The 27,499-nt window shown below is 40.5% G+C and overlaps 6 protein-coding genes across 10 annotated transcripts in view; 3 read left to right on the top strand and 3 right to left on the bottom strand.

Moving 5' to 3' along the window:
* Positions 1–378: 378 nt before the first annotated feature.
* On the bottom strand, positions 379–12,902 carry LOC113204495 (uncharacterized). Of its 2 annotated transcripts, none has more exons than XM_026419675.2 (25): positions 12,769–12,902; positions 11,781–12,050; positions 11,478–11,506; positions 9,198–11,379; positions 8,969–9,094; positions 8,166–8,211; positions 7,955–8,053; positions 7,809–7,864; positions 7,627–7,734; positions 7,493–7,552; positions 6,923–6,992; positions 6,589–6,804; positions 4,968–5,091; positions 4,673–4,867; positions 4,427–4,585; positions 4,158–4,334; positions 3,887–4,082; positions 3,656–3,772; positions 3,343–3,570; positions 2,821–2,981; positions 2,581–2,738; positions 2,312–2,502; positions 1,964–2,183; positions 1,617–1,877; positions 379–1,505 (listed from the first exon to the last, which is right to left on the bottom strand). In XM_026419675.2, exons 2-25 carry the CDS (start codon positions 11,930–11,932, stop codon positions 1,218–1,220), a joined length of 5,619 nt encoding a protein of 1,872 aa, XP_026275460.2. In that variant the 5' UTR covers positions 11,933–12,050; positions 12,769–12,902; the 3' UTR covers positions 379–1,217. The 2 variants fall into 2 exon arrangements, with proteins under 2 accessions (XP_026275460.2, XP_052120742.1); XM_052264782.1 differs by lacking the exon at positions 12,769–12,902 and adding an exon at positions 12,583–12,669.
* A 902-nt stretch (positions 12,903–13,804) lies between these two features.
* LOC113204562 (peptidyl-prolyl cis-trans isomerase NIMA-interacting 4) lies at positions 13,805–14,662 on the top strand. The gene is made up of 3 exons (XM_026419772.2): positions 13,805–14,028; positions 14,138–14,257; positions 14,344–14,662. The coding sequence occupies exons 1-3, from the start codon at positions 13,924–13,926 to the stop codon at positions 14,500–14,502; spliced, it is 384 nt and encodes a 127-aa protein (XP_026275557.1). The 5' UTR covers positions 13,805–13,923; the 3' UTR covers positions 14,503–14,662.
* A 100-nt stretch (positions 14,663–14,762) lies between these two features.
* Positions 14,763–17,020, top strand: LOC113204560 (uncharacterized). The gene is made up of 5 exons (XM_026419768.2): positions 14,763–15,442; positions 15,530–15,709; positions 15,797–15,962; positions 16,042–16,330; positions 16,484–17,020. The coding sequence occupies exons 1-5, from the start codon at positions 15,337–15,339 to the stop codon at positions 16,736–16,738; spliced, it is 996 nt and encodes a 331-aa protein (XP_026275553.1). The 5' UTR covers positions 14,763–15,336; the 3' UTR covers positions 16,739–17,020.
* A 76-nt stretch (positions 17,021–17,096) lies between these two features.
* Positions 17,097–19,113, bottom strand: LOC113204561 (uncharacterized). 3 transcript variants are annotated; one of them, XM_026419769.2, is made up of 6 exons: positions 18,962–19,113; positions 18,463–18,832; positions 18,241–18,382; positions 17,870–18,049; positions 17,581–17,749; positions 17,097–17,412 (listed from the first exon to the last, which is right to left on the bottom strand). In XM_026419769.2, exons 3-6 carry the CDS (start codon positions 18,365–18,367, stop codon positions 17,211–17,213), a joined length of 678 nt encoding a protein of 225 aa, XP_026275554.1. In that variant the 5' UTR covers positions 18,368–18,382; positions 18,463–18,832; positions 18,962–19,113; the 3' UTR covers positions 17,097–17,210. The 3 variants fall into 3 exon arrangements, with proteins under 3 accessions (XP_026275554.1, XP_026275556.1, XP_052120747.1); XM_026419771.2 differs by having other exon boundaries at positions 18,463–19,113; XM_052264787.1 differs by lacking the exons at positions 18,463–18,832; positions 18,962–19,113 and having other exon boundaries at positions 18,213–18,356.
* A 150-nt stretch (positions 19,114–19,263) lies between these two features.
* Positions 19,264–24,929, top strand: LOC113204506 (zinc finger and SCAN domain-containing protein 2-like). The gene is made up of 11 exons (XM_026419695.2): positions 19,264–19,562; positions 19,993–20,292; positions 20,379–20,472; positions 20,568–21,100; positions 21,180–21,331; positions 21,423–21,623; positions 21,702–21,869; positions 21,946–22,138; positions 22,220–22,636; positions 22,727–22,873; positions 22,948–24,929. Exons 1-11 carry the CDS (start codon positions 19,428–19,430, stop codon positions 23,176–23,178), a joined length of 2,571 nt encoding a protein of 856 aa, XP_026275480.1. The 5' UTR covers positions 19,264–19,427; the 3' UTR covers positions 23,179–24,929.
* A 413-nt stretch (positions 24,930–25,342) lies between these two features.
* The window catches only part of LOC113204507 (LHFPL tetraspan subfamily member 2a protein-like), a 17,637-nt gene continuing 15,480 nt past the window's right edge, over positions 25,343–27,499 (bottom strand). For both annotated transcript variants that reach the window (XM_052264789.1, XM_026419698.2), the window contains exons 2-4: positions 26,296–26,490; positions 25,675–26,076; positions 25,343–25,597 (exon numbers count right to left, since the gene is read on the bottom strand). In XM_052264789.1, coding sequence (XP_052120749.1) covers positions 25,455–25,597; positions 25,675–26,076; positions 26,296–26,410 — 660 coding nt within the window. In that variant the 5' untranslated portion in view covers positions 26,411–26,490 and the 3' untranslated portion in view covers positions 25,343–25,454. The remainder of the gene's footprint in view (positions 25,598–25,674; positions 26,077–26,295; positions 26,491–27,499) is intronic.

The following is a 27,499-nucleotide window of genomic DNA, read 5'->3' on the forward strand; positions in this document are numbered from 1 at the left end:
TAGTATATGAAAAATGTATTTACAACCTAAAAGTATTTACATATGCAAAAGTAATTCACTTACTTATTGCTGTAACTTGTCTGGACAATATGAAATCCCTTTTTTTTTTTAAATTTCAAAATTTCAGTCAGCCTTCACTACACATTGGTAGATTCAAACTTCAAAAAATAAGAATCAAAACCTTACAACACGCTCACACTACATGAAAGCAGAGAAATTGCTTCCCTTATTATCACAGACATAATATAAATAGCCTAGTGGGCTCAAGACAAAAACAAAAACAAGATTACCCAGACAGAGGCACACAGCACCAGTCTTGAATCTTGCCATCGAAGCCAGCACTTAAAGGTCAAATTGAGAACAGTAGTGAAAATATCCTTTCAAGAGCTGCGAGAATTTTAATTTGCAATATCTATGGTTCACAGTAGCACTAACGAACAGTTTGTCTGTTCACTGACGATCAAGGTTAACAGAATCACACATTTAAAATACATTTAAAGGTACAGGAAAAGCACTGAGTTTAATAGAAAATCACTGCAATGAAATAAAAATGGCTGAACAGTTCAGAAGTTTGAATGGGATGTAAAACTTCATGACGTAGAAGAGGTACAAAGGAAACAAACAAATAACGTTTTTAAATCAGTTATCTCAATTTTATAAATAAGTTTCCAAAACTTTTACTAATTAAGAATACAGTGTACATACTCCGAGATTAGACTGTCCCCCACAATACTTTGGCTTCACATTGATGAGAACTAGAAGAGAGCTCAACTATTGTGGGACACACAAAATTCAACAGAGACAATATACTGAATGAGCAGTCTTTGGAATTTGCAAATCCTCTTCCTTTCCAGTCTATTTCAATAAAAAAAATCAGCTATAATCTTTTGTTTTCCTACTAGAATATTTTCACTTTACAACAAACTAATGTAAAGAATTTAAACGAATTTAGAACCATGACAGTACCTATGTACATGGATTGACAGAGAGAAAGTGCAGGGGATAACTTTCAACAACAGCTATTCCAAGGAACTTCCCTCTGAAACAGCCAATAGACTAAACCAGCAAATAATGGGAACAAGACAGATAAGTAAATTGTAGCATGACCCACTAAAACTAAAATATTGACAATGATGAAATAATGACAATGGGATGTAAGAGATACAGATACAAAACCTTAACAATTAAATTTAACACTTAATAAAAATAAATAACAATCAATCTGCTTTCCTTTTTTTCTTTTCAATAATATCTTCTGCATCCACTTCACTTTGTGAACGTTTCATAACGGAATTATCGCTGCTACTGTCATTGGATGATTCCGAATAGTCAACAAGAGACTGATTCAGTCGAGGAGAACTAAGCGGTTCAGTGCTTTTCCCATTGTTAATGGCACCACATTCTACATTTTCAGACTTTGATGAACTGACCTCTTCCGTGGTTGAATGAGGAACGGTAACTTCATTTTCACAGTTCATATCTTCCATTGGAGTCAAATTGGAAGCCTGGGAAAGGGTGAGAGAATATTTTGTCAAATAAATTCTATACCAGACATTTCTTCATGTAATCAAACAAACAAGAAGAAGGAAAAAGTTATTTTTAAATTTATGACATACCTGACTAGCCTGATCATCAGCTTCTGAATCTGCTGCTGTTAGACGGGCTTGGGCTTCTTCGTCTTCGGTCTGTTGAGATGTTGATTGAGTGGAGTAGTTGAAAGTAAGCTGTGGCAACTTAATTGAGTTAGGATCTATATTTTGTTCTCTCATGAGATCTTTAAGAAGATTAACAATATCCTCCCGCTTTCTTGATACAACCTCCTCAGGAAACCAATTGTTTAGCTGTTTGATTGGAGCATGGTAATCCCTGATGGGATCCTAAAGGTCACATGAAGAAAAAATAAATAAATAAATATCCAATAGGGAAAGGAAAATATATCAATTTTCATATATTTTCAACAAACCTTGAAAAACATTTCTGCATACTGTAGCAAATACAATCCACAGTCAGTGAAGTTGGTTTGTTGAGGTACTTTAGGAAGCATACCTTTGATTGTATCCTTAGAAAATTCCTTATCTTTCTTCTCTTTAACTTTATACTCAATACTTAAATACTCCCTTAGAGTTGCAGCTACTCTGTAGCGAGGAGCACCAACCAAAGAATCGAAGATAAGAATACATGGTCTGAAATAATATGGAAACAGTTTCAATAGAGGCCAGAAACAAAAATAGAAAACTAGGATGGAATTATAAGAAATTTAATCAAATTAACCAGTTAAGTGAGGGTACAGTATTTACAACTGCGAACTTACTGTTTAATTCCTTCCCTCACAACAGGTTTTCCTCTCTTTGGTAAAGGATTACTATTGGCCACAGGCAGGGTACCCACAGAAAGCAGGGTACTCGATGGAGGCGGGGTACCCGAGGACGCCACGGCACTCCCCTCAATGCTGCTTCCCATGTCTTTAGAGCCATTACTGTCTTCAGTAACATGACCAGAATCCTACAAAGGGACAATCAATTAGTTGAAGTTGAACCAATGGGACAGAATATGACAATATCACTGGCCTTTTCCACAAACCTCCTCATCAGAGTTTTCATTCATTTCTTCCTCGTCCCCTTCCGCTTCATCTCTGTCAGATCCCTCTTCACCATTCTGATCTAATGTAATTGTTGCGGCAGGGGTAGCTCTAACAGGTGTGATTGTTGTTGAGCCAATAGACATAACATTATCTTTCACTGCAATAAGGATTAAAGGTAATTAAAAATTGTGATGTTGCATATTTAATGATGTCCATTTTGGAAAAGTATAGTACTGAACCTTTCAGCTTGGAGTGTGTTGTTGCAGCAGCAGCAGCCGCCGCTACTGCTGCAGCAACTGTTGTTGATGGAGGCTTTGGTAAGTCAATTGGAGTGTTATCACTCATTCTCAAACAGCCATCTTGTCCAGGATAGCAAATGATTGCCAAGAACCAGTGGCAACTAATTAATAGTTGTAAAAATAAGAGAAATTAGTTAGGTGCATAATACATACAAGTACACACCTACTTTCCACCGTATAAGCCGACCTTTTCTAACCAGTTTCAAGGGCATCAAAACCATAACTCGACTTAAATGCCGAATAGAAAACATCCAATATACCATTTGAACACCTCGAGAAACGGGGTTCAGCGGTGTCGGCTTAAATGGCGGAAAGTACGGTAAATATTCAAAGAAACAGTGATAACAGCACAACATATACAATTCAAAGAAATGATAATACAGGATAGTGGTTACGAGACGATTGAAAGAGAAGGCTAAGAAAATTTATGCTCTTAATGCATATAACTTGCTTCAAACTTACTTTTCATTGATCGGAATAATTATAAAATCTTTGGAAAAAAGATTAACACTTTTAGTCCAGCCTTTCACACGAGCATGCCTTTTCTGGGCCGGAGTTAAGTTAGGATCATCTTCAACAGGATGACGTCGACCCTTTTTAGGCTTACAAGTTAGTCGTTTATAAAAGAAGGTGGAGAAAACATGTGTCCGCTCTCTATCTTCTTCAGAGAGTACACATTGCATAAGATACCTGGAGTGAACAAAACACAGCAATAATAACAAATGATTCAAAAATTAAATGTTAAGAGCACAGTGAAAAGTGAAAGCATACTTACTTAAGGTAAAAGTCAATGATCACATCATTCAAAAATTGGTCTTCACCAAGACAAGCATAATCTTCTGTGTTTATTGAGATTCCACCTTTAGCAGGTGGAGGTGGGTACACCATTATACTAGAAAAAGGATAACAAATATCATATTTTCATGAAAGACAAAATTGCTCTCTTCAACCAAAAATACAAAATAGTTGTAAAAAAGAAAAAGAAATACTACAAAGAGGTACTTACGTTTGAATTTCATTCCCAGGTAAACTTAACCTTAGTCTTACTTCAGGTGGTGAAGACCTAACTAGAATGTCATTGGCCAGGCTATTCTCAATTTCAGTTAGAAGTACTTTATTTCCATCGAATATTCTTTTCAGTTCCCTCTTTTGATCTTCGGTTATTTTCTCGGGAAGTATTGTAATTCTTTTCTGAGTGTCATCTGTTAAAAAAAGTTTTCTTATAATGCTTCATGCTAAATTGGTGAGTTACAGAAAAACCTGAAATAGAACCTTACCAGAAGACTGAGGATCAAAATAATAAGATGATTTAGGGTCCTTCATGTTTAAAATTTGTCTAACTAAAACACCCCCCTCTCTTTTCAGGTACAGGAAGAGCACAGGCATAGAACGGCAGAAAGATACTAAAACTCGCTCAATATAGCTCATCGGCACATTTATTGTGACCTCAGGGCCTACATAGATAAAATAGACAATATTATTAGATAACAATTACCAAACAAGAAGAGACAGGTTTGAGTGTCAGTTAATGGTTAAGATGACTCACCAGCTTGTAAAGGAACCTTAATTTCTAATCCCTGGGAAGAAATTACAACTCTTTCAGAAGGCTTAACTCTGAAAGTACCTATTCGTATTGTTCTGCATACTATGAGAAAGAATGGAGATGACATGGAACCTTCCACTGCTTGTTCCAACAAACCACCAGCTGCAAGTGCAAGCAGGTACAGAATGAGACAGTTCAACAAAAGCACTCGTGATTATTAAAGCAATATGTGCTCATATTAGAAATTACCTTGCACACCAACTGAGTTTTGCCTTGACTCTTCAGCATTATTAGCTGCATCCATGGCAGAAGCTACCTCTGTTCCAGGTTCCAAGCCTACACCGCTAAATGAACCATTGGCTAGGAGCTCACTTTCCCGATCCACTTTCTTATTTGGTTTCACCACTTGTTTATCCTCATCATCAGACGACAAGGTAAGAATTTCTAGAGATATAAAAGATTATTAAGAGGGATACAACTCAAAGCTGAACTCACATCAGAGAGTATGTAAATAGTATTGCTGAACTATCACAATGAATCTCACCTGGTTCTTCTGGAACTTTCACCTTAGGTTTGCGGGGCGTACTGCACCGTTTTCGCTTAGTGTCAAGACTTGACAAGTTTGGAATTGGGTTCAGAGACCTTGGAGGAGGTTTTCCATGAATTTTCTGAAACAAAATATGCACATTTAATAAAACAGACATTGACAAATGGAACAATCTCAATCTCAGACATTGCACAATCAACAAATGAGTTCATTGAAATGTTATAACACAATTATAAGATCAATGGGCACCGCAAGGAGCACACTGAAAAGCTGTGCGGGAATATAGATAATGCACTACTAGGCAATAGATAACAAAACTTTATTATGATGAGCATTTTCTATTACGAGCTCTTTAACATCTGAGAAGGCGAATTGGGAGCTGCTAAGGACACATTTCCAATATATAGAGCACAGAACTTATGAGCCGACTAACCTCAATCGTCAACAAAATAAACGTTACAAGAAAACGAAGAAATACACAAAATAATTAGAAGCGGAAAGGTAAAAGAATCTGTTACTAAAATAACATCGGCTCAACGTTCACGAATCCTCAACTCACATGCGCATTCTGCAGCCGAAACCTGCGCACGGCAGGACTGCTCGTGATACCATAAAATTTCTTAACACCTACTGGTTCCATAATCACAAATTCTATCAAACATAATGGAAAATGTCTGAAAATTTTCCGCGGTCACGAATATACTAACAAGTCCCTAACTAGTCATTCATTAATAAAGAAAGATAAGTAGAAACATTTGATACCGAAGTTCGCGAGATTCATACCAGTGTTGCCGCACTGCCTTGCGGTCAGACGGAGACCCAACCGGATATGCAACATGCAATGTACGGATCCGGTAAGGAGGGCTATCTATTATTTTAGAAAATATGATTTAAACAAGGGCCTTTATGTTGGCTGAGCGCTAGGCGCTTAGGGAATATTGACGAACTCACTAAATATAAAATTTGTACTGTCCAGTGTTCCCGCGGGAACAAGTGAACAAGATTTGCTGGGTATGAATTGGGAAGGTCTGAAAAGAAAGGCATACAATGATACAATCTGGGACTTTCCGGCATCATCTTGAAAGTAAGCATACGTGCGGGGTGCAGGGAAAGAGGGCGACATTCAAATTCACATACAATACAATAAATGTTCAAAATGCACAGAACCGAAGCACGCTGTCACAAAACATTCTTTCATCCATCCTGCAAGACCACCATATCACTGCATTTCATACTACTTCAATAATGAGCAGGCACAAAGAAATGTTGTTCTGCCTCACAACAAAAATACAAGAAAATAATTCAAAATTGGCATCTTTCAAAATTATGACTTTGGCTGTGAAAAAAGAGGCTTCATCCAGATACAATTTAAAACTGTTCCCTGCACTAAATTACTTACTACAATGCAACAGCAACAGTAGGGTGTACATCAACCTTTAACAGGGACTGTTAAATTTAAATGTCTTGACAAGCTGACAAAATTACTCAATTCCCTTCCCCAAACTACTTTGGCTGGCAAGGATAATGACGTAAGCAAAACTTAGCCGACAGTCTCAGTTCACAGATTTAGAAAATATTATAATTTGGCTAGAGAAACTCCTTATTGCTCTCAACTTACCTCGGTTTGTATGGTTAGCCCCTTTCTGACCAGAACATTTGCACCAATGGGAGCTGGTAATGCTGAATGCACAGTATTTTTCTTTGCATTTCCATCCAGCACTATTTTTACAGTATCTGGTAGTGTGCGCTTACAGAAATCGCACTTGTTCAATATTATTGAGGTATTCCCACAAAACACACATACGGCCGCCTTTCCAGGAATGACCTTCAACAGCTACAAAAACAGAACATGAAAGTAAAGTTTAAACTGATATAAAAAAAAACGCCCTATCTGTAACTTCAGACCAGGATCAGTTGAGCAAACTAAGAAATTCATTTTAAAATAGGTTTACCTCTGTCTCTATATTTTTTGTACTTGAACTTGAGGAAGATAGGCAGCCAGTATCAGTTGATTCTTTAGACCTGGAAGTAATGAATCAGACCAAGGATAAGGTTTAGTGTTCTAGAGACTAGTATTGAGATACAAGGCAGGCTAGGAAGTTAAAAGTTGAACATTTACAACCATACAAGATTAGATGCTTTGGTTCATTCAAAACATAATCCTGGCTAACTTTAAAACACAGAATCACCATCCCAGCTTGAGCTAAATGTTCCACTACACTGAACTAAAATAAAATGCAACAAGAGACTTAATCCTTGAGCCTATGTCAATGCAGCCCAATGCACTACCTTAGCCAAAGTAAGACTGTCTCAAGGAGCAGCAGATTTGTCACATTTAACCAGATGTCACAGAAGGTAAAGAAAGAGAGGGAGAAGGGAAGGGAGGGAGAAAAAAAAAGAGGGAGAAAGGCAAAGAGAGATACGCAGAGCTACAGTTGAATGCTAAACTTAGTGGTAGTCCAACCACAAAAGCACAGGTGCTTTGCAGACATGTAGTAAATGCCGTAATATTGATTACTCACATGGAGTTTTCAGTTGTACCAGTATCTAAGGGGTCACTGTTGGCATCACAGCCATCCATCCTGTAAAAAATTAGGTATCATATCATGTGATTATTTTTAAAAGAAGGAACAAGGAATCTCAAATGTATACCTACATGGGCTCAATTTTAACATTTGTATTGTCAGCAAACAAGAGTTCTCCAGATTCAGAAACCACACACTCCTGAGGTACTCCAGTTGGAAATGCGTTCTCCACATTAACTCTACAGGTGAGACAAAAGAAAACATCAGAATCCACACATTTACTGCTATCGTTAAAACATACAGAAATACTAACCCATCATAAACAGTTATTTGTTCTTCCTCCTGGTCAGTTGAAGTCTCAGGGCTAACCTGCAAATTTAATAAAGTTTGAAATAGTCCATGGACAAACATAATAGCATAGTAATTGGTATTCTGACAAAAAAATTGATGAAAACAAACCTGATGAACTTCTGATGCCTGAGGTAGTTGTTGCAACATAAAATTGTGACCCCCACCTTCAGTAGTATAATGCACAATTCTTCCTTTTGCAGTCCCAAACTGAAACAAGATAGACAGATAGTAAAGGTTTTGGATCATTTCAAATGAATATTAATGTACACTGTAGTATAAAAGAAAGAAAAACCCTGGTTAAAAGTGAAAATTAACTTACTCGTTTCAAAAGAGAATGTAGGTCATTTTCAGAAATAACTTGAGAACTGAACAGAAGGGCAAAAACAAGATATAAATATAAATAGACTATGTTATGAGAAAAGTAAAAGTGTTATGGTCAAACCCAAGTCTTGCAAAACCAAGGAATATCCAATTAAATTAAGGATCCAATTCCACCTTTCCAAGATCTTTTAGAGATCTTGCTCCTAGATTGCTCCTAGATTCAGGTGACCATACAGTCAAACCCAGATATTGCGTTGCACCTCGAGAAATCATGATTGCAAAGTTATAAGCAGGTTGTTTTGAAATGGGATTGTTATGACCCGCCAATAGGATTTGCAACACTCTATCCGGGTATCGCTATTTCCGGGTTGGACTGTATACTTCCTAATGCAACTGAATCAGTGGGCTTCAAGGTAAGAGATTTCTTGTTCTTGGTTATCTAATTTAATTTAAGGGGGTGGAGGAGGGTTTGGGATTTGTTTTATTTGGATGGTCCAGAGTGAACTACCAAGAGCCCTTGTTATTACAATGGCCCTTCCGACAGTCATTGCCCACAGTGGATATGCAGAAGTACAAAGTTCTATGTCCCATCATCAATCACCTTAAGACCAATGATTTCATTTCTATAGCATTAATCGATTTTGCCAAACTGTCAGCAACAACCAAATCAGCTGTAAAAACTGGCTATACCTAGGGTTGGTAAATTGGTTTGAATAACCCTTGATTTAATTGATAGTTTTTATAAATAGTCAGAATTTTGGATTTCACCATAAAAAATAAAGAAAATGATCAACTTATTACATTTGTTGTGAACCTGGGGCAGTCTGGCAAGACACAATTCGAATATCTGACGGTTTCCTTTGTCTCGGTCCAGAATAAGTGTTTCGCAATCTTGCTTTAGTCTGACTTGAAGTACTTGAGTGACCACTGATAACATAAAGAAACAGATTTATAGAGACATTACAATTTCTAGTTAGATAAGAGCTTTTAGTCTAGATAGATTCAAAATAATACACACTTATTGACTTACCTCATGCCCATTGGTCGTACTTTCAGTGCATTTTGAGGTGGGATTACAGACGTACTCTGTCCATTTACCATTGTCTGGGTAGACGTGGACTGAGTTAATGATTGATTAATTGAAGGAAGTGTGTGTTGTTCTAGACTTTGTTTAGCCTGCCCGTTATTAGACTGAACAGGCTGCTGCACTTTAGGGATAGATTGTTGAGTAGGTGGGATTTGTTGGGCTCGGAACTGAACTAATTGTTGTTGAATTGGCTGATGCTGAGCTTGTGATTGGACTTGCGGTTGGGCTTGCAATTGGACCTCTTGTTGTTGTTGTTGCTGCTGCTGCTGCTGCTGAAGTTGAACTTGCTGCAGTTGCTGAAGTTGAACTTGCTGCTGAATTTGCTGCTGGATGTGAACTTGCTGAGCCTGTCGTAGAATCTGCTGAGACTGAATTTGAACTACTTGAGGCTGACGTTGGACTTGCTGCTGCTGTGGCTGCTGATGGGGTTGTAGTTGAATTTGCTGATGCTGGATCTGTACGGGCTGCTGTTGAGATGGAAGGTGGTTTTGCTGCTGAGCCTGTGCCTCTACTTCAAGATGCTGTGTATCACCATGGGGTACTTGAGCTTGCTGAGGTTGTTGCTGCACAGTACTAGTTGGCACTTGCAGAATCTGAGGTTGAAGTTGGATTTGCATATTATGAACCTGAAATTGCTGTGGCTGTCCAGGTATTTGAAACTGTTGCACTAACTGATATTGGCTGTTTGGTGCCAATTTTAGAATTCTTATTGGTGGCTGTGCAGATTGCACTTGAGGAGAGTTTTGTTGAGAAACAACTGATGATGGATTAGTATTAACGGTTTGCTTCATCATAAATTGAACCTGACCCTTTGAAAGGGTAGAATTTTGGCTTTGTCTTTGACCAACTTTGCTTTTTGCTACAACCTGTGGAGATGTAACAATAATTCTGGTCTCTTCTTTCCTATTAGTGGGTAGCTGAGACTTCATAACTGGTGGTGTTACTATCCTTGGCGAGGCCACCTTAGCAACATCTCTTTCAATAGGCGCAGTTTCTACAACTTCAGTTTCAAGACCTATACCTCCATTTTGATGGCGCAATGGACTCTGATCTGTGATCATCTGTGCCTTTTGTAAGTGATGACCTTGTACTTGCTGCACCTGTAACACTTGTCCTTGTTGTATTTCATAAGCTTCTTGCACTTGTGGCACTGGTAAAACCTGCTGCATTTGTTGTCCAGATGAAACCTGCTGCACTTTTTGGGCTGGTGAAACCTGCTGCACTTGTTGCACTGGTGAAACCTGCTGCAATTGTTGGGCTGGTAAAACTTGTTTCACCTGTTGCACGGGTAAAACTTGCTGTTTTTGTTGCGCTGGTAAAACCTGCTGCACTTGTTGCGCTGGTGAAACCTGCTGTACTTGTTGCGCTGGTGAAACCTGATGCACCTGTTGCGCTGGTAAAACCTGCTGCACTGATTGCACAGTCTGAACTGACTGCACAGACTGAACTGATCGCACAGTCTGAACTGGTCGTAGAGTCTGAACAGATTGCACTGTCTGAACTGATTGTACAGCAGTCAATGGTGAAATAGTTCGTTGATTCATACCACTGTGATCACTTTGTTTCAATGGAACACTCTGAGGGGTCTTTGGAGAATTCTGTGGCCTCCGCAACAAACCAGGCGTTGGAGACTTGGCCATCTGGAGCTGGGACTGCAGCAACTGTTGTTGAGATGACTGCCCATGTGCCCCACGAATACTAACAAGAACAGGTCGTTGAGGGGATGGAGTTGTTCTCAACAAAGGGGGTGTTTGAGCTTTCACTTGTAAAATTTGTGACTGCTGTGCTAGTCGGGGAGGAGTCTGCAGGGGGGTTCTCTGAATAACAGTCTGACTGTCAGATTGGAGAGTAGTAATGACTTGTGGACTTGATACTACAGTTTGATTAGATGTTAATTGCTGCACAGCTGTTGATTGCAATTGTACTTGATTTGCCTGCTTTGTCTGAAGAGCCATGTGCTGTGGCGCCACTGCCCTAAATATTAACTTTCCTGATTGCAGCTGAAGCTGTTGCAGCTGTTGCAGCTGCTGTTGATTTATATATAGTGGAGGAAATTCTTGCTGCACAGTCTGTGTTTGCAAGGTTGATGGAGATTTTTTAACACTAATATTTGGTTCACCTTTAACTGTAAAATAGAAGTAATACAATTAAGATAACCACAGATTTTGAGAAATGTCCAATATTACCAATCAAGGTTTGATATTTTTAAGGACTAGTCATTACCTGTTTCCTGATTTGTGACAAGGACAATCCTGAAAAAAATAAATACCTTTTTAAAAAATTGGTTGGCAAATTCATCTTGTTTAAATTATGTAAATGTTACAGTTGCAACAAAAAATAACATATTTAAGCTTGAGGAGACTTAATACCTCATTAAAAATTATTAAAAAAACAAAACAAAAAATAACAGTGCTCTTCTGAGAATTTAATATGATTCTCCACTATAGAATTTTCCACTGCCACTGCAGGACTCAAGAAATAAATTTCTTACTAAGTAAACAACATTTTAAAACCTCATACACTTACTGTTGTGGGTGATAAGCCGTCTTTTGCACAACATGCTGTTGGGGAGGCGGCTGCTGTTGAGGAAAATTTTGGCCAACTGCAGCCGCCTCCTCAGTTGGCATAACAACCATTTGTTGTACATCAGTCAAACTGGCATTAATAAAGTTGGCCATAATAACAGATTTTAGTCACGGCTTACAATTGCTGCATTATATGCAAGCTTGGGCCAACAGAGCCTAAAGCCTGCTGTCAGACGAGCAAATACAAGGCTTTCATGATGAATTGATGAATCTGTAAATTCACAACAGCTCCATTTAAGACAATAGGTCTGATTCTTAACTACCCGTTGTACTGAAAATACTAATTGAAAGCTGTACATCTCAAAAAGATCTTCAAAGTGACACAAAATGAAACCATAACCATCGTAATCAACAGCAATTTCTCTAAAAAATTCACGAACTCGAATTAAATTGTACATTAAAATACAATGTTTCACTGTGCCTCAGAATTGTTTTAGTTTTTAAATCTGAGAAACTGAGGGTCAAACCAGTAGTTGAATGCAGCCCCATCATAAGGAAGAGAACCAAATCAAGAAATTTTATTAGTCAAAAGAGTCCGTGAATAATAGATAGACGGTGAAATTGCGCGAAAACAGAACACTGTTTACGCGAAATTAAACCATCTGCGAGCTATTAAGAAAAAAAATTACAATACCCCGCCAGTGAAGTGAGGTTAAGAGGAACTCTTTGCAATCCGGCAAAATAACGCTCAAGGCGACTTTAAGATAAATTACTACATTCAATTTAAATAAAAAGAATATTACTCAAAAAAAGAGTGAAGATAGATGGAAAGTTTCTGTGATATTGCGAAGGAATTTCCTCAAAAACTGAAAATATACACCACTGTGTACACAGGGCGGATTTTAGGGTTGAGACGACGATCTCACGGAAGTGATAGACTACACCCATGTAAAAATTTCGATATGTGAAATATAAGGAATCTAACTTACTAATCGCAATAATTTAATTACTCGGATTTGTTTGGTATAACTCGATTCAATATTAAAATTCAACAAAGACTGATCACAGAGGCCATCTTGGTTTCCATTCCACACGCTTCTTGTTGCCTGTTGGTAAGTCAAAGAATATGACCAGCGCTTAACATCGAAGATACATTTTAGCGGGTTAATTTAAATTTATCTTAGCTCTTTATTCAATATGAGAACTTCTTAGTACATTTTCTTAATAATTACGCCGATTCGTTGAATTTTAACATAAATTAACAGGTATTCGTTAAGGGCTTGTCCGACAACACGACTGTAGTATCTTCCGAACATTCTTTGAAAAGAGCGTGGCTAAAAGTCAAAGATTAAAGACATAAGGATTCATAGCTAGGTAAGTAAGCCTCGACCATTTCATTATTGATGGGATTAATCAAAATCATAGATTTCAATATTTCAGTGTCTCAATATTTGTGAAACTGTCGTTCACTTCATCGCGTTAAATTTTTTCGGATTGCTTTGATTATGTCTTCCTCGGCCGTACCACAGCGTAGTTTGTCTTTGGGGTTGACATTCACTGGAATGTTTATCGACTTTAAGCCAATCATTTTTCGCGTTTCTTTCTGTGAAAAACTGGCGCGAACTACGAACTTAGGCGCGGTTTTGTCCAAGCAGTAGGAGAAACTAAAATCTCACTATGCAATAGTTATTTACTTTCTGAAAAAGAAATCCAGCACTGCACCGGGTCAGCGTCCATTTTCTCACAGTTTTGTGCTAAAATTTAATGTGCAACAGGCTATACGTTTCTGAAACAGTTTTAGGATCAGTTAATAGTCGAGTTGAAGTGAGATTACGACTTATAACCGTGCTTTCACTCTACAAATGACTTGTAAGATTTCATCTTCTCAATAAATGTTGTGATCACTCTCTCCTTTTCAATGTTTGCAATAATTTTATCTTCTAGTATCTAGAATCTAGACTGAAAGCTCGAGCTTTTCTGTTGTGTGACGACCCCCCCTCCCCCCCCCTTTAATTTCCGTGTACAACTCCTCATATTGGCAACGCTGCTATATTTTATCAAAAGAGGTTAGGTTGCCTGTGGTTGATTCGTAAACACCACACTTTGAGTGAAAATTATTCAGTACTTGTCCTGATTAGAACATCATGCCCCCCAAAAAGGGCGGTGAGAAGAGTAAGGGAGCTGCCAAGTCTGCGAAAGACGATAGTGACAAAGGCGGCAAGGAAAAGAAAGGAGGAAATGCTGTCAAGGTTTGAGTTGCTCCTGAAAAGCTGTTATGTGCCCCCTTATTTCACTTTCTACTGTATCGTGTTATACTAACCGGGGTGTATCCTATCCTTATCTGTTCTATTCCTCTAGGTTCGACATATTTTGTGTGAGAAACAGTCCAAAATTCTTGAAGCTATGGAGAAACTAAAAGGAGGCATGAAATTCCAAGAAGTTGCTACTCAGTACAGTGAAGACAAAGCAAGACAGGGGGTACGTCATTTGATTCATTTCAAATTATTTTTTTCTGAAATAAAATAAGCCTATTCATTATTTCTATTCATTTTACATCCCTTCAGGGCGATTTAGGATGGCAAATACGTGGCGCAATGGTAGGACCTTTTCAAGAGGCAGCTTTTGCACTTCCGATTTCCAATTTAAACAGTCCTATCTATACAGATCCTCCTATCAAGACTAAATTTGGGTATCATATAATTATGGTTGAGGGTAAGAAATAATTCAAACATTTCTTTAACTCTTTTTTGTGATAATACAATTTCTGAAGCTGCTGCTTTGGTTGGAACTGTTGTACAACATATTTCCCTTTCTTCTTAATATTTGTGAAGCTGAATGGTCAATTCATGATATTATTTGAAATACATAATTAACTAACTGGAACTATTCTGTTTATTTTATTTCAGTCAGATCCTCTTAGGGTGACAATTCTTTGGCAGATATGAATTTGCCGTTTCTGTTGGCAAGCACTTAATCTTCAACCTCTAATCTTCAAAGTACAGAAAAGGGGATGGATGTTTCAGTTCAAGCTTCATGCTGATGTATTTTCTCTTCTGATCTCCCTCATCCAAGTACTTGTGCTATTGCCAAAACCAACATATTTTTGTCTCACTATTTTCTTTCTATTAAGTGTATCTCTTTATATCTCTCTCCAACCACTAAAGATTGGTGATGCCAAGACACCCTCCCTCTTAGGGGAATCCTAATGACCATTTCTTGTTCCAGTTATCTCTGAGTTCTGTCCCATGCCTCACTTATCATTTTATCTCTCCCTTTTTTACCTTATTTCTTTCTCTCCTGTGCCCCAAGGTCATGAATTCTCTCCTTATCACTGAAGGGTCAATAACTTGACAGAGTATTACAATGCCAAGGTCTGGGGTGATTGTCCCTACTTGTCTAGAACTTCTGTATAAGAGTGTAGCTGTCTAGCCTGGGACCACAGATGACTGATGTCATTACTCACTTCCACTCAGAATAAAGCACCATTAGTTGTTGTCAGCAGAGCTGATATATAGGGCAAAGGCAAAGACTGTCTCCTCAGTGCCAGTCAAGCCACCATGCTGTTCCCATTGGTGCTTGCTAGTTGTGTAATAGCTGCTCTTACTGCCCCTCAAGTCAACTTTTACTCATCGAAGTCACCTAATCCTGCCAGATGTGCTCACAGTAAGTTTCGTGCAGCAAGTGTCAGCAAGTCCATAAAAACTGATTTCAAACAAAACCACAATTACATTTAAAGTTTTTGTTTTCCAGGAAAGATTCATGAAACTTATAATGGCCATGGCTATTTGTTTACTTGGGAAGAACCAAAAACAGTCGGTCTTCAACTTGGCTGGACAGAAGCACGCGAGTTTTGTAGAGCTCGATGCATGGATCTAGTGAGTCTAGAAAGTCAAGAAGAAAATGATTTTATAAAGGAACGTGTATCAAAAGGTACACTTAAATTGTTTTGTAAGATTGTTTATTTTACTTAATTTTGACCCATGACAAAATGTTTAATGATAAATCTCTATTTTGTAGCAAATCAAAATTATGTTTGGACAAGTGGACGCAAGTGTAACTTTAAAGGATGTGAGAGGCCTGACTTACAGCCAGTAAGTGTCTATGGATGGTTTTGGACTGGATCTTTATCCAGGATGCCTGCCACAACAGACCGCTTGGACAGTGACTGGAGTGATAATGGCGGGTACGTTAAGCACTGAATTGGAGTGAAAGTTCTAACTAAATCACTGTTTAGATCTCACAGTATTTGTTCTTATTTTCAGTTTTGGGAGACCACAACCAGATGATAGAGAACACTTCCAAGGTGGACCTGAGGAAGAATGTCTTGCAATATTGAATAATCTTTATGATGATGGTATTCATTGGCATGACATTGCTTGTAAGCATCGAATGCCTTTTATTTGTGAGGATAGTGATGAACTGCTGCAAATCCTTCAACGAACTGCTCTAAACAGTACCAACATTGATTTACTGGTCCCAGAAAAATTGGCTGTCTTTGATGACAAATCTCAGAGGCTTATTCCACCTTTCCCTTTGGATATGCATGAAAAGGTAATTTTCCCCGTTCTCTGTGCAATTTATGTTTGTATGCTGCATGACCAACTACTTGACAATAACTTTTAAAAGTTAACTACTGTTGCCTCCGATTATTTTATGTCAGCTGAGAGTCACACTCAATAAAGCACCTACTACTATCTGTTACAGGAAGAGAGTGGGCTTCGCTCTGCCCAAGGGTCTTTGGTTCCAGCAAGCAGTGATGCAGTTGCTAATGCTGTGGCTGTCGGAAAGGAATCAGGTGTTTTTCGCTCTTCATTTGCCCCAGTTGTACCAGCTACCCAACACACAGTTATGATGGTCTCTGAGATGCCAGCTATACCTATCATTTCAGAAGATGGAAGATCTGAAGATTTGGTGAATGAAGAAAAGTTAGGATTATTTGATAGAAATAAGTCAATGTGAATTAATGCACATATGAAGTAATGGTTAAAGAATTAATTTTAATCTGAAATAAGAATTTTTTGCTGAGTTCCGAAATTGCTTTACGAACATAGATTTGTTATTATGACATCAAAGTGAGGCCAGTGTCCATTTTGTAATTTTGGGGGCCTACTTTGGTGTCATCATGATATAAATGGTGTGGTGTCACATTGACATCAAAGCAGACCCCCGATATCAACAACAATTGCATGTTCTTTAAGTGTCTCAAATGAGATATTAAAAGTAGTGTATACACAATGTTAATTGTGGAGAAATCTTCACATTCTTTGTATTTTCAAAATCCTCATCTACATTTCTTGTGACTGACTACATTGAATGATTACTATATAAATTAATTTTATTTATTAACATTTTTACATTTGAACATAGCTTATCATTAATTAAATATCACTGCTCCAGCTCATTTTGACTAACAGTGTAATTGACCAAAAAATCAAACACCAATGTTAGGATTTGTGAAACGTACATAGTTAATGAGGGATTCACTTTCCTCACACACCCAGGGTTTCTTGTGGTGGCAAGCAACATCATGCCAGTGCACTCCATCATTGTAGAATTGGTTGAGGATGGCCAGGCAATTCTCAGGAGCTCCACCCTGGATCAGTTCTCGGTTGTCTGGCTGAGGTTTGTTGATGCTGTAAGAGATGGAAAGGAATCATTAGAAAGAATCAAAAAACATGTTGAGTGTGGCGGGGGTAGGCAATGCCTTGTTATTGGGACCCACGGTGTGGGTCACGCCGCACTCAATGTGTTAACATCAAGATGTGATTGTGGTTTGTTGCAATCTGCATATTATAGCTTACCCGCCAGAGTATCCCCAGTCATTCTGGACACGGTCAGTGGTCGGTGCAAGTTTCTTCAGCTCAGCAGTCCAGAACCAGCCATTGATGTTGAGAGGCTTCAGATCAGGCCGCTCTTCACAAGACTTGAAGTCACAGAGGCGACCAGATGTCCAGATGTATTTTACTTTATCTACAAAAATGTAGAAGACTCAATGAGAGGCATGATCTTATCTTGAAAAGTTATGATACAACTTGTTGTTTTGAATATTATTTTCAACTGATTTGTCAAATTTAAGTAAAGAAGATGTACCATTGACCAGATGGCTCTTCAGGTATTCATTCTCAACACTAGTTTCAATTGAAACAGAATCCATGCACCGCTGGCGACACCAGTTACGCACACCCAGCCAGTCCATTTCAGTATTGGCAGTTGAAGCGTCTTTCCAAGAGAAGTAATAACCTTTCCCATTGAATTTCTCATGGATTTTTCCTGCAAAGAAAGCATAATTATTTTAATAGAATGTACCACTAGTGTAGTGCCTGCCCTTAATGCATTTGATTCAGATAATTAATTGTGTGACTCTAGTTTCCAAAGAGCTTCTTTTTTTATAACAATAATAATCACATTTAAAAGACATTTAATTTAATCTTACTTAATTCTGCCAGGCTGTCATCACTTACTCTGTGCGCACAGGGAGGGCACTGGCGGCTCCAGTATGCGGCCAGCAGGCTGCAGCGGGGACTGGGCTGCGGCCAGGGTGGCCACGCAGGCCACGAGGGCGAGGGAGAACACCGGTCGAAGCATCATCACAATTCACGTCACCTGTCACACACAAAGACAGGGTCAACGCTAGAAACACCACGAGACGGTGGCAGGGAATGCTCTACCCTTAAGATACTCACAGAGCGCTGCACCCCGCGGGACTGTGGCGGGCCACTCCCCGCTGAGCATTTTATACTTCGGCCCTCTGTTTACAGCCCATTGCTTCATTCCAACCCTACCAAGAAACTTTCCGGGCACAGCTCGACCTTGGAGAAAGTGGTGGTGGTAGGGGTAGTGGTGGCTGGGGCGGGCCCGGCCCGTGGGGCGTGCGTGGGGCCCTGGTGGCCCTAGGCTCGGACGGAAGTGGTGCGGGCGGGTGCTACCTGGCGCCTCAACATGCGTACTCAGCAATGACATAAATAATCGAGAACAGGTTAGCTGATGACACTCGTTCGCAACGAGCATATTTTATCGTCATAATCACTTCATTATCACCACTATAGTCCCTAGCTGCAACAAGAAATATTATTGGGCAGGGCACACAGACACAAGTTTACTAGAAAGCTCAAAGTAATAACATAATCCTTGTTGATTGTAAGATTTGCGTTTGTAGACTCAATCTGATTATCTTTCCCCTACCTTTCTTTTGCATGCCTTGTCCGGTAACAAAGTTAAGGCATGGGCTATCCTTTGTCTCTTTCAAATGCCCGCGGCCGGCAAGGATGTTTTTAAAGTGCTACCAACATAGTACGTACAAGTTCGAGACTGCAAGACGTGCACCACACGATAAAGAAACAACGTACGTAAAGAAAATTTCAAAGAACAATATGATTTTCCAAATTTCATTATGCAATGTTTTCTATATATTTTTTTACAATATAGTTGTTCCTTGTAACGTGCGGTTGGCAATGATTGCCGCATCGGTTTGTTGCTGAAAACAAAACATAACAGGCAATCACAAAGATATCAGAAAAAGTTCAAACAAAGTTTGTTTCGTTCAATTCAGATTTGTTGACGAAGTTCTGTTAAATCTGATTGAGTTCGCTTCATGTGATTACCAAATGTGTTAGTGCTGTGTTATTCCATCGACTGTCTCGGCAGTGTAATGGATAGTACGGAGCTTTGTCGTTTGTGTGCAACTGAAAAGGACACTTTTGTCGATGGATTTGTTAGGATTTACAGTGACGAAGGTCAGAAGTTTGGTTTAGAGAAGAAAATTATACGTTGCCTTCAAATCGAGGTGAGACGCCACTTTATCTTTTATCTGATCTCCGAATATTTTGGTTTCGTTATTTCCGTACTTGTAGCATCTTTGCCGCTCTAGGCACATGCCTAACCTAGGTCAAGGCAATGTTTATAATCGCCAGACGATGCCGAAAATTCCTAAAAAATACTGAATTAACTGTACTTAATAATTTGCTGCTTTCCCTTCAACTTCGTCTATGAGTTGAATATTTTAATTGGAAGGGAACTTGTCCTGCTCTGAAAATGACAAACCTCTAGATGTGTTACTCAATTCTTAACTTTAGAGAGGGCATTTACAATAATTGTTACTACTTTTAGGAATATTACTTTCTATTGCGTTTTTGGAGGTCTCCTTTTGTTTAAGTAAACCACCTTAGAACTGTGTTTGCTACAATATATATTTGTCGTGCTATTTAATTTTTCAGCTATGTTCAGGTGACGCCTTGCCGAAATCTGTTTGTCTTGAGTGCTGTAGCAAGTTGCATCAATGTGCTGATTTCGTTGAGAGCAGTGCAAGAGCTCAAAATCGTCTCAAACTATTGGTAGAGCACACTGCCAAGCTCAATGAATCATCTGCAGTTAAGGAAGAAGAGAAAAATGTTAAAGATATCAAAACCGATGTTCCTGACAAAAGTAAAGTGCTGACCGATGTAAGAGATGATTCAAAACTCGAACAGGAGAAGCCATCAGAGCAGGAGGAACAGCAGCAGCAACAACAGCAACAGGTTAAGAATAGGATTATTTTGTCTCAAGCACAATATTACTGAACTGCTTTAAGAAGCATTTTCTTATTACTTTTATCTTTGCACAGACTGCCGAACAAAAAGACATCCATCCATCTAAGTTTCTAGAATGTGTTGTTAGGGAAGACAACTCAAAGTCTGAACCATCTCCCAAAGAACAAGGTAACCCACTCAACTTTCTTATTTATTTGTTAATTTTCCACTAAAAATTCTCATACAGAATTTCTCACTCAATTTTTTTTGTTTTGTTTCTGTAGATATTGTACCTGAAGCTCCACGCTCCCGTGCTTCTAAAAGGAAATGCAGACTACCCGTTAGAGTAAGCAGAGTTTGTTTGGAAGATGATGTCGACCTAGAAAATGTGGATCTTGATGCAGCTGAAATTTCAAGAATATTTGCTGATGATGATTCAGATGATGAGACGAGACGAAAACGAAAAAGTAGAAAGAAACGCTCATCCGTCAAAGCTAAAGCAAAAGCAAAACCCAAGCCGAAATCTAAAAAGTGTTCTGAAAAATATGCCAAAACTGATTTGCCTAGTGATATAAATGTGTCTGATAAAAATGGAAAGGATGACCAATTGCACACTAGTGATAATGGATCAAAAAATTCAGATAGTGACTATGTTGATGATACTGGATTTGGTGACCATGATGATGATGATGACGACGATGAAATTGATGTCTCCAGTAATGAGAAACCTAAGTTTAAAGGAAAGTCCAAACATAAGAAAAAAGAGATAGATGTTGACCTTGGTGATTATTTGTGGACGTGTTCTGATTGCTCACAGGTAAGACATGAGTCTTTTCTGGCATTTGTTAAATATTTTGCTCAATATATGCTACGAAAAACTTATCTTTGGCTTGCAGGAATTCAGTAGTATTGATGAATTACGTAAACATCATTCTGAAATTCACAAGCAAGTTCCTAGATATATGTGTAATGTCTGCTCTAAAGTTGTTGCACAGTATTCAGGGTTTCTATCTCATTACCGTCGCCATCTGGAGAATGATCGTTATTGGTAAGTAATTCAACACTTAGGCCTTTATTTTCTATTATACCCATACCTTTACTATGTATGAGAAAATGAAAATATTTTTTAATATTTCTAGTACGTGTGAAATATGTGGAAAATGTTTCTCCAGTAAGAAAGGACTGGATTCTCATCGCACAATTCATTCTGACAAGAAGCCCCATGTATGCTCTGTTTGTAATAAAGCATTTAGGCAGCAGAGTGCTTTATATGTTCATTCTCGCTGCCATTTGCCTGATGAACTTAAAAATAAGTATGCTTGTGATGAGTGTGACAAAAGGTACTTTATTATTATGTATCTTTTATTTTTAATTGTTAGTTTTGTTGTTTTACTATGTTTTAATACACAATTCTGCAGATTTTCAACTAAACCGAACCTGGTTACTCACAAACGTATTCACACTGGTATTCGTAATTATACTTGTGACCAATGTGGGAAATCATTTGTACAGAAAGGAAATCTGGATGCTCATCTTCTCACTCATAGTACTGTAAAACCTTTCTCGTGCCAATTGTGTGACAAGAGGTAGGTACAAATGTACAGCACACCCAATGTGCAGTTTTTTGTTGTAATTAATGTTGAATTGTAATTTTTCTTTCAGTTTTAAGACTGAATTACAACTTAGAAAGCATGGAAGTATTCACACCGGTGTGAAACCTCATCAGTGTGATGTTTGTGGACGACAGTTTAGAGAAAGAGGAACTCTAAGAGAACATCATCGTATTCATACTGGTGCTATGCCTTTTACATGCGAATTTTGTGGAAAAACTTTCAGATTCAAAGGCGTTTTGACGGTTAGTATTCCACTCCTGTATATATATTTTTGTCATCTACTTGTGATGTAACAATCTGATAATTATCTATCTATCTTTCAGACTCATAGACGTCAACATACTGGAGAGAGACCCTATTCATGTGTGGAATGTCAACATCACTTCACAAATTGGCCTAACTACAATAAACACATGAAAAGAAGACATGGAGTTAATACAAGTCGACAGAACAGACCAACTATTGTGGAACAAGAACAGCCATCAACTGAAATTGTCTCCAATTCTATGTCTGTTCAGTCATCTTGCCTATCTCCAGATTCTCTTGAACATCCACCACCTCAACCTGAGATTCCTCTCACACCAAGTTCTGAGCCCCAAATGCAACATCAACCAACAGCTTTGATTCATAAAGCTGCCACTGTTGATCATCAGCCACACCATATCTACCTTCATGAAAATACCATGAGTCAGCATTCTCTCCACTCTCAAGAGGATGACTCAATGTCATCTCATCATGAGGTACAGCTTAATTGTAATCTATCTATCAGCAATTCTCATCAAATTCTATTTTCTAAATGAACGTTTTTTTTGTTTTTTTTAATATTACAGATATATTCAGCTCCACCTGTCCATTCACCTCATTCCACTCACCATCCGCTAAGCCATGCTATACATTTGGGACACCCAAGTGTACCAGTTCATGCGCATATTGGTCTTGATGATGACAGGGAATCTAAATATGCTACTGAGAGAGAGGTTTGTTTAGTAATATCCCTCTTCCACTATTTTTCTGTCTGATTGACTTAATTCATTGTTGTCTTTTGTCATAGATCCTTCTTGGTCAAATGTCACGGGAACGAGAAAGGACACATTTTTATAACCCAGCTCCAGGATCATCCGTGAACACTAACCCTTATCTGCATCAGTCCTTGCATCAGTCTTTACATCATTCCCTTCAACAAACACAAATACCAATACCAGGGTTGTATGGGATTCCTCAGCTTTCTTTGGATCCATCTCATTTAGAGATTCTTCACTCGTCTGCATCTCAACACCGGTGATGTTCAAAAGCCTTTTTTGGTGTGAACTTAGACAAATATTATTTTTATGTTTTAATTTGGATTCTGTTTATGCATAATATTTTACAATATTGTCTTTTGACTTCTAAATCTATACCTGTAATGGCTTCCCATTCTTGAATAATTTAAATTCAAAACTTTAAAACTAATTTGAAACATTGTGATCTATTTAGTTTTAGAATTATATAATTATTTTTCCATCGTTCACGATTTTAAAGGGTGAGTTTGAGTGGGCTCTGTGTCATCAAATTGCACCCTTTTATAAATGACACCTATTGAACATGATCTGTATGTGCCTAACTAGTAAAATTTTCTTTATTCCAGCAGATGTGTTAAATTTGTAATCTTACAACTTTTAAAAAAATTGTTTCTTGTATTAATGTTGATTCTAGTTGTAGGAATTTAGCGAAACAAATTCTGATTATGCTAGGAATAAAAAGCTGCTAAGTTGTAGGCGCGGATTAAGGTCCGGCTGACAGGGGGCGATGCACTGTCGGTTGCCTACATTCAGTGTTTTTGTGACGCAAATCGCCTACCTTTTAGGCGGACCTAAGAGGGGACAATCCGCCTCCCCTTAATCCGCGCTTGCTAAGTTGACTGTTTTAAGGCTTATAGGTCCTTGCTGAAATCCTTCCATGATCCCTACTCATTAAATTAATGTGCCATATAGTATAATTCTTAGTACATGTGAACATGGTCACATTTGTTCTACACTGGACACTACAAAATCTATTTTAAGATAGATTTGGTCATTCGTATGTACAGATGCCATGTTTCCCACCATACTCCGTAATATCATGTCATCTTCCGCTTTTTTATGGGTGCCCATTAAACTGAAATTAATTTGTATGCCAACATTCCATAAACATAAGGTCTGTAAAACAATGAAAGTGATTATATTACTGTAATAAAAGACTTCTTAGTTCATGTAAGATTTACAGCATCATTTGTTTGTGGCACCTCTACTTACTGAGGGGATTAGATTTTTTAAGATTATCTGAATTTTATAATAATGACTTAATCATTAGTTACCCGTTATTATGAAATCAAGTGCCATTATTATAAAGGTGCAGCCTTGATCTCAGAAGAGACTGCTTTTATTGTAGTGGACTTGCTCATGTAAGAATGATGTAATTTGAATATTTTTGAAGTATTGCTGTTATGCAAAATCTTTGTAATAGTTACTAGATATTATTGTAGTGCTGTGAAATAAGGGGCCATCCTATTTTTTCCCTTCATAAATTAGTTGTACTGGCACCCTTTAATTTAAAAGACTTATTCATATGTCTGAAGTACATTGAAGTTATACCGGCACACTGGAAAAAACTGATGTGACGTGTCATGATATTCCTTGAGACAAAAACAGTTATCTATTTTTAATGGTCAGAAATGTTCTGTTGTGCTCTATTCCAACAGAAAGAACCTCTTCATCAATAAGTATACATCACACCAGTATTTTCTGAGTGCCTGTCCCTCAACCTGTACAGATCTCATTTTACTTTACCCCAAGCAGAAATATTTGTCAATTGCAAAGTCTTAAAGTTAAAATTTACTGCCCTTAAGGTGCAGATGTCTTGTCTTTTCTTCTTAAAATTGTTAAAATTGTTTTGATGTAGTTTGCTGAACTAGTTTACTTGAATCTTCGCTGTTGGATTTATCAGTTTCAACTGATTACAATGTCGTCTGCCCCAAATATTTATTTTCGTGATTAAATTTTTAATGCGATTTTATAAGATTCTCATGAATTTATCCAACCTGCTGCTTTAGTTTCTCCTACCTATTATTGTTTTCACTCTTAAGAGTGAACGATCTCGCAATCCGTCGTTTTCTATGCGTGAGTAGCCATGATTCAAACGAAAGTGGTGTGAAGTGGAGTGGGTTGTCATGGGTCGTGGTGTGCCCCGGGCTCTCAAGCCGTTTGCCAACGTCACCTGGACCACCGACCACCGGTGTTCTGACCCAACGACCCGGCCCTGGCGCAAAGATGCAACCGGTCGACCGCGACATCCGCCCTGCCCCACCAACCCGACCACCGGTACGCTGCCCGGCGCACCTGTACAACAAGGCTTGAGGGTGGGCTGGAGCGGGCTCGGGGCACTGCACACATTGTGACCAGGTTACAAATGAGAATAAAAAAGTGAGCACCTTTAACAAAACGTATCAAAAGATTTAATGTGACTCGGTATAGACAATATAATAAATAAATAGCAGTACTGTAGACGAATTGACACTTTGGCTCTCCTCGGCTCTTGGTCTGTTCAGGCGATGCAGACGAGGGTGTGTCCCTGGTAGATGCGCTCCTGAACCTTGTCGCTGCGTGCCGCACGATCCGCGGGGGCCGAGAGCACCGCCACCACCAGTGTGAGGAGAGCACCCGCGGCCGCGCTGTAGGACGCCCAGCCTGCAACAGGACGGTTAAAGGTGAGCCCGCTAGCCTGCACACGCAGCGAACGTGGGGATCGCAAAGCGCGCCCTCACCCAGCGAGCAGGAGTCAAGGTAGAAGGGCGCGGTGTTCGGACCGCACAGCCGTTGCACGCGGTCTGCGCCCCAGCCGCCGGCGAACAGGGCGAGCCCCAGCAGGTACAGCACCCCTGCCGCGGCCTGCACCGCGCCACACACACCCAGGATGCTCTTGCCGCAAACGGCGTGCACACAGCACGCCAGCAGGCCCGCCATCGCGGCCAGGGCGGCCAGCGCCGCCCCTGCGCCCAGGAGCACCAGGGCGGCCGTCCACGTCCCCGGGGACACGCCGACGGGCAGCGGGCCGCAGTGGGAGCGCGGCGCGGGGGCGGCCGGCGGGGGCGCCTGCTGAGAGCCGGCCTGCTTGGACATGAGCCGGCACCGCATCGAGAGGCCCAGGGAGTCCGCGCCGGAGTCACCTGCAACAGGAGCGGCATGGCGTGGAGCACATTGTACTGTACGCGACCAGGCCGGCGGGGGCATGGCATTCGGCTGGCGGAGACCACGGAGACATGCCCCGGGAGGTAATGGGGCGACACCGCCGGATTATGGTAAGGTCCAGATACTGATCCGGCCTGGCCGTGGAATCCACCCCGGATGCAGTGTAACGGGACGGAGCAGGGCGGAGCGCAGCTTACCTGGCGGGGCCACGACCCAGCGCGGCGAGACCAGCGCGCCCAGGACGGCCATCAGGGCGACGACGGAGAGGAGCAGCCAGGCGAGGGAGCGAGCCGTCACGATTACGTGCCCCATGTCTGCGAGCCCCCGTGTCGGCCGCCTACATGGTGCAGGTCGCCGGGGAGCTCAGCAATCAGCGCCGCGGCGCCGAGGCCCTGTAAAGGAAGGCAGACGCGCACTGTAGAGAAAGACGGCCATGCAGGATGGGCCGGGCCCAGCCGGGCCTCCCCAGGTGCACTTACGGCATAGCCCAGTCGGACTTATCGACCAGAACCTCTCGGTCCTTGTCCAGAGATTTCCCCCCCCCCCCAAGTCCTGAGGTGTGGGGTGTAAACCACCCACGCTCCAGGACCACGTGAGCTGAGCACGTGACCAACGGAAGAGCTAGGGACCGGGCCAGCTCGAGGAAGGATATATTGGTAACGAGACCGGGAAGCAACCCGCCCCGCCGCCCCACTCTCCGCCCAAATCGTTACCTCATCGGTTCCTCGCCATCGGGATCGGGTGCTTAACTACAATGGACGCATAAGACCTTACGACTGAATGTTAATAGCGAACCGAAGATGGTGACTTGGTGCATCCTTGTTTTGTCGATAAGGTACTGTATGCAAAGCTGGTCAAGGTAGGGTGACGTTGCTGCTGGCAAAAAGTGCCTGGTGCGAGTCAAATGCACGCATTCCAAAATAGAGTATACTGTAGAAATTTGTCTGCCTCCGGGGGCGTGTTTTGGCTTAGCGTGGCGACGGCATAGCGTGTTAGTGTGGGGAAGAAGGGGAGCCTCGGGGGGAGGCCGGTTCGGGGAGCGGAACGAGGGTGGCCGAGTGAGGGGAGGGAGCGAGAGGGGAGGGCGTAGCGCGGGGCGCGGGTGCAGCTTGGCGCCAACGTGCCTTCCCCTTCCGGGCCGCCGGCCGCCGACGCCAAGCACCCCGCCGCGCCACGACTGACGCGACAAAAGCCGCCCTGGAAGGGCGGCGGGGTGGTAGAGGAGGGGGAGGCGGTGGGAGCTGCTCTCCGCCGCGGCCTCGCCGGGGGACCCGGCACGCGTCATAAGCTGCGGTAGCCAAAGGGCGGCTCAATAAGTAGGCGCAGCGCAGCGAACGCAGTGGACGTGCCGCGGGGCTGCGATGCGAATCAGCGTGAGGTCGCCGAACCCCGCCCGCCCCG

Source organism: Frankliniella occidentalis, unplaced genomic scaffold, assembly GCF_000697945.3.
Source record: "Frankliniella occidentalis isolate FOCC.00 unplaced genomic scaffold, Focc_3.1 Scaffold21, whole genome shotgun sequence".
Classification (NCBI taxonomy): Eukaryota; Metazoa; Arthropoda; class Insecta; order Thysanoptera; family Thripidae; genus Frankliniella; species Frankliniella occidentalis.

Excerpts from the sequence above, each read along its gene's own strand:
- LOC113204495 (XM_026419675.2), bottom strand. The coding sequence starts at position 11,932 with ATGGCCAACTTTATTAATGCCAGTTTGACTGATGTACAACAAATGGTT. Across the intron at positions 4,083-4,157 it reads TTTTGATCCTCAGTCTTCTG|ATGACACTCAGAAAAGAATT; the intron begins GTAAGGTTCTAT and ends TTTTTTTAACAG. Across the intron at positions 3,571-3,655 it reads ATCATTGACTTTTACCTTAA|GTATCTTATGCAATGTGTAC; the intron begins GTAAGTATGCTT and ends TGTTCACTCCAG.
- LOC113204562 (XM_026419772.2), top strand. The coding sequence starts at position 13,924 with ATGCCCCCCAAAAAGGGCGGTGAGAAGAGTAAGGGAGCTGCCAAGTCT. Across the intron at positions 14,029-14,137 it reads AAGGAGGAAATGCTGTCAAG|GTTCGACATATTTTGTGTGA; the intron begins GTTTGAGTTGCT and ends CTATTCCTCTAG. Across the intron at positions 14,258-14,343 it reads AAGACAAAGCAAGACAGGGG|GGCGATTTAGGATGGCAAAT; the intron begins GTACGTCATTTG and ends ACATCCCTTCAG.
- LOC113204560 (XM_026419768.2), top strand. The coding sequence starts at position 15,337 with ATGCTGTTCCCATTGGTGCTTGCTAGTTGTGTAATAGCTGCTCTTACT. Across the intron at positions 15,963-16,041 it reads GACTGGAGTGATAATGGCGG|TTTTGGGAGACCACAACCAG; the intron begins GTACGTTAAGCA and ends TCTTATTTTCAG. Across the intron at positions 16,331-16,483 it reads CTTTGGATATGCATGAAAAG|GAAGAGAGTGGGCTTCGCTC; the intron begins GTAATTTTCCCC and ends TATCTGTTACAG.
- LOC113204561 (XM_026419769.2), bottom strand. The coding sequence starts at position 18,367 with ATGATGCTTCGACCGGTGTTCTCCCTCGCCCTCGTGGCCTGCGTGGCC. Across the intron at positions 18,050-18,240 it reads GCCCTCCCTGTGCGCACAGA|GAAAAATCCATGAGAAATTC; the intron begins GTAAGTGATGAC and ends CTTTCTTTGCAG. Across the intron at positions 17,750-17,869 it reads GAAGAGCCATCTGGTCAATG|ATAAAGTAAAATACATCTGG; the intron begins GTACATCTTCTT and ends ACATTTTTGTAG.
- LOC113204506 (XM_026419695.2), top strand. The coding sequence starts at position 19,428 with ATGGATAGTACGGAGCTTTGTCGTTTGTGTGCAACTGAAAAGGACACT. Across the intron at positions 21,101-21,179 it reads CGTGTTCTGATTGCTCACAG|GAATTCAGTAGTATTGATGA; the intron begins GTAAGACATGAG and ends TTTGGCTTGCAG. Across the intron at positions 22,874-22,947 it reads AATATGCTACTGAGAGAGAG|ATCCTTCTTGGTCAAATGTC; the intron begins GTTTGTTTAGTA and ends CTTTTGTCATAG.